Source organism: Diabrotica virgifera, chromosome 5, assembly GCF_917563875.1.
Source record: "Diabrotica virgifera virgifera chromosome 5, PGI_DIABVI_V3a".
Classification (NCBI taxonomy): domain Eukaryota; kingdom Metazoa; phylum Arthropoda; class Insecta; order Coleoptera; family Chrysomelidae; genus Diabrotica; species Diabrotica virgifera.
The window spans coordinates 105,914,445-105,923,060 of NC_065447.1; the positions used below are offsets into that span (position 1 = coordinate 105,914,445).

The window sequence follows — 8,616 nt, forward strand, 5'->3', positions numbered from 1 at the left end:
TCTATGGTTCATAGGTTTAATAACCTATTTGTATAATTTTCAAAAATTCTTATTAGAGTTTTCAAAAACCGTATAAAGGTGAAATTTTTTTCTAAGACTAAAACGATCTAATTTTTTAAAGCCGGACCTGATTTTTTTCTAGTTTGAATAAATCAGTTGATTGGGCGGTAACTTATAAATTAAATGTTTGTTCAAAAAAAATAATTTTTGTAAAAAGTTAATTTTTTTTAGATATATGGTTCTTTTAACCAAACTTTTAATTCAGAGTAAAATTCTATTTTTTTATAAAAAATTAAGTAATTGTGTGGGAAAATATAAAAATATGCCATTTTAGTTGCCTATTTGTTTAATTTGTAAAGTTCTTATTAGAGTTGTCAAAAACCGTATACAGGGTGAAATTTTTTTCTAAGACCAAAACGAACTAATTTTTTAAAGCCGGACCTGATTGTTTTCTACTTTAAATAAATCAGTTGATTGGGTGGTAATAGTGTAACGATTGACCAAAATAAGAGACACATCGATCTTACTGTTCAAAAATTATGACGAATACAAATTTCTGTAAAAATTAACAACTCGCCCTGTATATTATTAAACAATGGGAGCAGCAGCAGACATTTCTTTATGGTTATTTGTTATTCCCCATAAAAGCCTGCATACGAGGTAGGAGTATGTACAGTTCCTCATGATTCACCCTGTATAATAGAATATATTGATTAGAAACATACTTTATTGTCACTGAAAATTGTACAATTTAATAGTCAAAGCTTAAAAAAGGTCGAGAAAAAAAAACGAGTTGAAATAAATAAATCATCAATATTATAAAATAAAAATTCAATAAAACGTCCATCTATTACAAAATTTAAATAAATTGCAAATTACATAGTCAACCTTAGGAACTAATAAGTTTAATAAGTTTAAGCTGCTGCATGGCACCCAGCTTTACCTAAAAATTCTACTTTGGTATACGGTCATATCGGTACTGTAATTTCTTAGTTATTCAGTCGAAAACTCTTCTACTGAGTAATATATTCTTTGATAATTAGGCTATTGCCATTTTACGGAAGTTGGGGAAAGATGTTGCAGATTTAAGTCGGTTGATATAATATAGATTACTTTACAAACTCAATGGAGGGACAAACTAAATGGACATCAAAGGTAGAATTTCTGGTGGAGTAGTCATGATTGGGTCTTGCTGGAAATACATGTAGGTATTTAAGAATTAAGCTAATTACTAACTTAACAGTTTCTAAAAATATACCTGATGAAGGAAATGTTATGTATGAGTTTTGTGATGTTTGTGTATACCTTATATTTTGTGTATACCTTATTGTTCTTTTTTGTAAATTAAAACTAACATCAGTAGCTGTAACATAATCTCAAAAAGGATGACCATATCCAATCGAACATAATTATCGAAGAAAAAAATATATTATTTTCGAAGGTGCTAATTTTATTTCCTTCGAAACAGATTTTATTGCACAGCAAGCTGAGACTAATTTCTCAAACTGATATGAATGGACCATTTTTAAGGTTACTGTCTTAAAAATACCAAGAAATTTTCAGAATCAACGGTACTGATCTGTCTCCATTAAGATTCATTACGATTTGATTGAGCTCCATTAAGATCCGATTGAGAGGCAAGGATTGAAGATCTCTTTTATATTATAGAATAATGCTACTCTTTTAACTACTTTAAAGGAAGTAAATTAGAGCTGGACTAGGTTTTTATTGTAAGTAGTTCAGAAATTATAGTTTTATGAAGAGTTGCAATATTTGAGTTGCAAGATTTGATTTTTGAAGGGTTGCGATAAGTTTTACTGGTAATGACGTAATTTTGATTGCCAATCGTTTCTTTAAAAATTATGAGGAACATTTTTTAAATTTTCATCGTAACGTTTTAGGTATCTGTTCGAAACACTTTTGTAGAAGCTTATTTTAAAGGTATATAAGTAAATTTTATAAGTTTTCCCCGATAAATTGCTAGTTACTATTTAACGTTAAAATCATCAAATAAATGTTCCTTCCACAAGGAAACAACCGGCTTCATCGAACTATAACTCACTTTATTATGGGTTTATAACAATAACAAAAAAAAGAATTTGTTTCTTATAATATTTATTGTTTTTAGAAATAATATTTTTTTACGCCACATAAGGCTGTTTAGTTATTCGCGAAAAAGAGTTAAACATCCTATTTTTTTTTACAGTTTCAATTTCGAAAACCCCTAAAAATATTTGATTACAAAAAAACTTCATTTTACATTTTTTGATCAAAATTTGATTGTTTATCGACTACAAATGTTATTTTTCCGTGTTGAATTTACATTTCCGTGTTGCATCCACCTCCAGGGCCCAAGAGGTATCGTAACAATATACCTTTGATACTTGACTTATTTTAAAACTCCTGTCTAAATTTCAAGTAAATCTATGCGCTTTTTAAGAACTCGGAGAAATAGGCTCAGTTACACGACGCTAGTATTACATTCAGTTACACGACGCTACTCCTACGAGTTACTGGGGCGCGTACTGGAGGCGAGTGTTTTACAGGGATAGTTGCGTTTACACGCCAAAATGGTTTTCTATTGCATAGACGCGCTATCGTAGACTTCGTGCCACTTCGTGGCACCTAAACTAATTACTGGTACCAGCTCCAAGAAGCGTTTATCCGGTCTCTACGGTGCTAGTGCGTAATAGAGTTCAGTATTGCGTTTGAGATGTCGCTCATTAAATGCAACAATGTCATATCTCAAAAAACTAACTTTCGAGAAAATTCAATTTTAAGTTTTGGATGCTGCTAAAAAAATTTTTAATTTATTGAAAAAAAAATGCTTAAAACCATTAGACAATGTGATTGTTTTGTCTAAGAATCAATTGAAAAAAAAAAGAGTTTTTTAATTTTAATGGTTAATAAGATCAAATTATTAAAAAATGTTCCATTTTGTGACGTTATTGTCACTTAAATGCATTTGTAAAAGAGGTACAAATTGAAATATGATGATCTTGTCATTATTTGAACACAGTTTTTGGCAAATAATTTTAATATGTCAACTTGTTAAAAACAAGAAGTTACAAAATAAGAAAACTACAAATAAAAATACTGTTCAAGAAACATTAATAAAATATTTTGGCTTAGACATTTTAATGAAAATACGCATGTTTCGCAAAGGTCTTTCTTGGGTGTAAAGAAAGAAATATTAAATTCGTTGACAAAAACTTCATGGAAAATTGCGTAACTTGCAAAAGGTCTATTTCTTTGTTTACAGATTTCAATATAGTCACTATGAATATCTGCCAATGAGCGGCTACCATCAATAAATATTTGGGATGTATTGGCGCGAGTAATAACTTTCAATTCTTGGGATTGATGTTATGTCCTGTCTAATATCTTCCCGAATTTCTGGATTTAGCGATTTCTGGTTTCCGTGTCTTCCACGTTTGTCCCATTCAAGGAGGACGTCTAAAACTTTATTCCGTTTTTCTTGCACAGTTCTTATTATGCGATCAGTTATGTCCAAATTATTTGCAAAAAATACTTTGCAAACTCTAATCTACTTACCTTCTTTTACAAAATAGTATGCGTTGTTTTTGTCTCTGGGTTTTCTTGTACCTCCGACACGAATATACCGATATTGGGGTACAACTGGTACCAACAGTTTGTTAATATACTCTCTCTGTTTTTGAACTTCACCGAGTGACCAATAGCTTTTAAAAAAATCTGTATTCTCTCCTCTTCGGTAAATTTAGATGGGCACTTGAGTTTACAATCTTTTCACGGATACCTTACTTGTCTTTTTTGTCTCATCTTTTTGTTTTTTGAATGAGTTTGGTAGGCTTCACCACAATTTCTCATTTTTTTTGTAAGATTTCTCATCCAGTTTTCAGTATTCCGTTGACGTTTCTTGCCTTTCTTTGGGGGTGTAACAAGAATAGGAATGTCTTCGTTTGCTGATAAGGTTTGATAGGCTCATTATTACCGTCGTCGTGGTTTTCTTTATCACACTCTTCTGATTCTTCATCACTCTTTGGTACATAGTTCTGATCGTTAATTATGTCTTCACAATCTTCAGAGGACGATGAAGAGCTACTACTACTGGAAGACCTGCTGGAACACCTACTACAACAGCTGCTTGAAGATGATGAAGAACTTGTTAACTTAGAAACTCCAGAAACAGCTATATTCTTATCATCTGTAAAAAATAATTATCTTCAAACACTATTAACTTCCAAAATCATACCATTTTTGAATATTTTTGCATTTTTTAATTTTATATGGGAGTGTCTAGGTGTCAAATAAAGTACACCATTAAATCCTATACTGTTTTTCCATATTATAACATAAAATACGTAGGCAAACTATTTTCAGAACTAATTTTTTTATAAAAATATTTTTCCTTGTAGCACCAATATTTCTAAGCCGCAACGCCGCGCTTCCTCACATTTTTCCAAAAGCTGGAACAGCCCCTGAAAAAATACTTACCTAGTGTACTTGAAGATTCTTGATTTTTTACAAAAAAACTCATTGTCCATCTCTGAAACGTTTGTTTCATATTCTTGTTTGTTTTGTTGTTCATCATTGTCGAGCATATTCTTTGGGGTACCATTTTCACATTCAAAAACAGAAACTGTGTAGTCAGACATAAACTGTTCGGTCGATGCATCCTCATTGGTAGATTGCTGCTGCTTTAAAAGCTGCTGAATCTTTTTTAGGCGAAAGGACATTATTACGTTGAAAGCCTAAAATAGTATATTTTTAAATTAGATCAAACAAAAAGTATTAGACAAATAAACATAATATGCAATTATTTTTGGTTTTAAATTTAAAAATTAGTAAAATTTAATGTAATCAATTGGTCGCAATCCCAAATGGAGAAAAAAGTTGTGTTTAAAGATTGACCTAACCTTAAATAAATATTATTCCTTATAAATTTTTAAATAATATTTTGTAACAATAAAGTCATATTGTTTACAAAAACTCAGACACCTCCAGCAAAAAAAATATTAAATTTTTTGTAATAAAGTCTTAAGAAAGAATAATACACCAAACAAATATTTTTTTCAGAACAATAGCGTCATATTTTTAATTATTAAAACCTTAACGTTTATCATTTTTTGGCAAAAAAAGTACTAATTCTAAATAATGCGTTATTGAAATAAAATATTATCAAATAAAAGATCTTACCTTTAGTGCAATATCCTCATAAAACACAATAACACGTTTTTAAACAAAAGCGTAAGCACGTGCCACTTCAACTGACAAACCACAACTGAAATAAAACACTCTTGCGGTAAAAATTTAGACCTCGTCGCAGAAATACTACAATCGTTTGGCGCCATCTCTCAGTTAATTGTTAAGTTACAGATATATCGATCTAACAAAGTAAACTTTATACAATTTACTTTCTGTTAAACCACATAACTCAAAAATTCGATTTTTTGAGATATGACGTTGTTGCATTTAATGAGCGATGTATTGGTGGGGGAACCTATTCGTTCCAGTTAAATAGAAATGCTTTATATTTACTCGAGTGACATGAACACTCGCAGCGAGTACTCTACTGGAATATAAAACACGAATTTACACAAGGAGAGTACTAAAACTCAGTACACAACTTTAGTGACTCGTACGAGTTACTGGGGCGAGTGCTGGAGGCGAATGTGTCAGAGAAATTGTGCCGTATATATGCTAAAATCGTTTTTTAATGTGTATACGCCCTTTTGGAGATTTCGTAGCACCTCAAGTAATTACTGGTACCAGCTACTAGTAGCGTGTAACCGGTCTCTACGGTGCTAGTGCTTCATACACTCGAGTATTGTGTGTAAGAAGTATTGATGGGAGAAGCTACTCGTTATAGGAAATAGGATTGCTTTCTATTTATTATATGCTGCGAGTGGCATTACCACTCGCAGCGAGTGCTCTTCTGGAATATAAAACACCAAGAAATTTATATACGGAGAGGGAGAGTACTAAAAGTCAGTAATCTGTTTTACTGACACGCGCGGGTTACTAGCGTCTTGTAACTGAGCCCTTAATACCCCATTTTTAGGATCAGTCATCATCATCATCAATGATGCTACAGCCCTATGAAAGGACCTCGACCTTCCCAAGTCTATTACGCCAGTCAATCCTATCCATTTCCAACCGTTGCCAGTTTGCTGCGCCTATTTTTCTCCCATCCTCATCCACACCATCCTTCCATCTGAGTTTTGGCCTACCCCTATTTCTACTTCCCACAGGTTGTGACATAAGAATTCTTCTATGAGGGTTGTTCTGCTGCAATCTTGCTAGATGTCCTGCTCATCTTAGTCTTCCTATTCTTATGAGAGATGTTTTTGTTTACCAAATTTTTGTTTATATCTGTGGTATACCTTGTAGTTGAACTTCCTTCTCCAAACACCATTTTCACAGATGCCACTGAATATTCCTCGCAGGATCCTTCGTTCAAATATAAGCAGAAGGTTTTGATCTGCCTTGGATATTGTCCGTGCCTCTGATCCATATATCAACACTGGTTGTATAAGGGTTTTATATATGGTTATTTTTGTTTTTTGGCTTAAGTTTCTGCTTCTCATTAATATGTCTACTCAGTCTAAAATAGCATTTGTTTGCTAGGATCATTAACAGCATTTTTAGGATCAGTAACTGAAATATAGACGTTATTTATACAACCTTGTGATATTTGAGTTAATTTACAGCTCCTGTCAAAATTGCCAGTAAATCGATTTAATTTTGAACAATTCATAACACAAATTGTTTAGTCACTTGACTACTAGACACCACCGGGTCTGGGTAATAGGGCTTTTCATTCACAGTCATTTGTTTCGAACTTTTGTCATATGTCGTATAATCCGTGTATATTAATATTATACACAGATTATACAACATGCCAGAAGCTCGAAACAAATGACAATCGATGAAAAGCCCTATATGTACAACTATTTGATTATTAGAACTCAAATTGCCAGTTAATTTAATAAAAATATAATAAGCAATATTGTATTGATACCAATAATTTTTATTATATTATTAAATTTTGTTTTATTCAAATTACGCATTGTATCTTATAATTTATTTTATTGAAGGATTTCAATGCGTTTCCAAAAATTCTGTTTTTTTTATTTTATACAAAAATAACCTTATGGAAGGGGAGCCCAAGCGGGGATTTTTGCAGTTACTCGAGCGCGTGAGATTATCACATGGGGAGAAACCTTGTACCCAGTAAATGTACCTCTACTATATATTGGCTCTTAATACAGGGGAGTTCGTTAAGGAGGGTCCGAAAAAAATCTATCGTTAGAAAAACTCGAAATTGTTAGATTAAGAACATGCAGAATAGTTAATATTTCAAACATCTAACGATTTGAGCGGAACGTAAGGAAATGAAGGAAACCAAGTTTCACAAAAAAAAGCGAATATTTCGCGAAATGAACGTCAGGTTGAAAAACTGCAAAATACACGTATTCAATATTTTTGAAAAATCTATCGAATGGCACCAAACACACCCCCCACGGAGGTGGGGTGGGGGTTACTTTAAAATGTTAAATAGGATCCCTCAATTTTAATTGCAGATTTAGATTCTTTAAGTAAAAATATGCAACTTTTATTCGAGACATTCTTTCGAATTAAGGATAGATGGCGCTATAATCGGAAAAAGCGATTGTTGCAAATGGAAAATTAAATTAAAAAATGGAAAGTCCCACTTAAATGGAAAACTTTAGTTAACTTTAGTTTTAAGAGCTACTCTTCACAACCCAATAGGTCCCCATAACGCTCGAGTAACTGCAAATTTAGCATAATTTCCTCCCCTATTATTATAGCTTGCCACAATTTCGTTTTAAGGATATTTGGCCTAGGTACATCGTTATTCTTCTTTTTTACTGTGGTCTAATAATATAGAGTATTTTTCTTTGGTGATTTTAAATTGATGAATTTAAATGAAATTTAAATAAGTTAAACAGATATAATCTATAAGAATTTTAAAAAACTTTATCCCGTATATTAGTTATGAATCGCTCCTGAAGTGTTTATGTCATTAATGCCGAACATCTTGCTTTCGCCACATTCTAGTAAGGTATTATAAACTTAGAAACCTATTAGAGAAGATCCCCCGTGTTACCAAATCACACAAAATTTTAAATACCCTTAGACAGTCAATTATTTGATAATTGAAGGTAGGGCTGTGAACTAGTTTGTACATTTTTATGGAGGTTGGCGCAAAATTTCGGCTCCACAAATCTATTTTTTTTTTTTTCGAATCCTAAAAAAACTAAGTATTTCTGAAAAATTTAAACGCAGAATGAAAGATTGCTTTATTACCGAGGGCCGAAAGTCCCTGAAAACTTCTATGTTTATGCTAATAAGTTTATTTTAATAAGTACCTTTGGTGAAAAAAAAAAGAAAATTAAGTGTAATTGTTATTTTTAAATATCCCATTCAAAATAAACTTTATCTACTCTATCTCATATTATGTATAAGTTTTTAGTTTGTGAAAACTGTCATTATAGATAGCCGTGCGTGAAGGATTTAAAGTGTGCGTGAAGTATCAATGTACTTTATATGGGATTTACTTTTTCGCAATGTTTTTTGACACACTTTCATAATACAGTGATGAGCGCGCTA

The 8,616-nt window shown here is 31.9% G+C and overlaps 1 protein-coding gene across 1 annotated transcript; it reads right to left on the reverse strand.

The window, feature by feature from the left end:
• Nucleotides 1-3,866: 3,866 nt before the first annotated feature.
• On the reverse strand, nt 3,867-6,496 carry LOC126885430 (putative uncharacterized protein DDB_G0277255). Its single transcript, XM_050652000.1, has 3 exons — nt 6,338-6,496; nt 4,508-4,733; nt 3,867-4,186 (listed from the first exon to the last, which is right to left on the reverse strand). The coding sequence occupies exons 1-3, from the start codon at nt 6,494-6,496 to the stop codon at nt 3,867-3,869; spliced, it is 705 nt and encodes a 234-aa protein (XP_050507957.1).
• Between the last annotated feature and the right edge of the window lie 2,120 nt (nt 6,497-8,616).

Bases quoted from the DNA above. Each gene is read 5' to 3' on its own strand.
- LOC126885430 (XM_050652000.1), bottom strand. From the start codon at position 6,496: ATGGATCAGAGGCACGGACAATATCCAAGGCAGATCAAAACCTTCTGC. The intron at 4,734-6,337 runs GTAAACAAAAAC...ATACTATTTTAG, and splicing joins CAGATATAAACAAAAATTTG to GCTTTCAACGTAATAATGTC. The intron at 4,187-4,507 runs GTAAAAAATCAA...TATTTTTTACAG, and splicing joins GATGGACAATGAGTTTTTTT to ATGATAAGAATATAGCTGTT.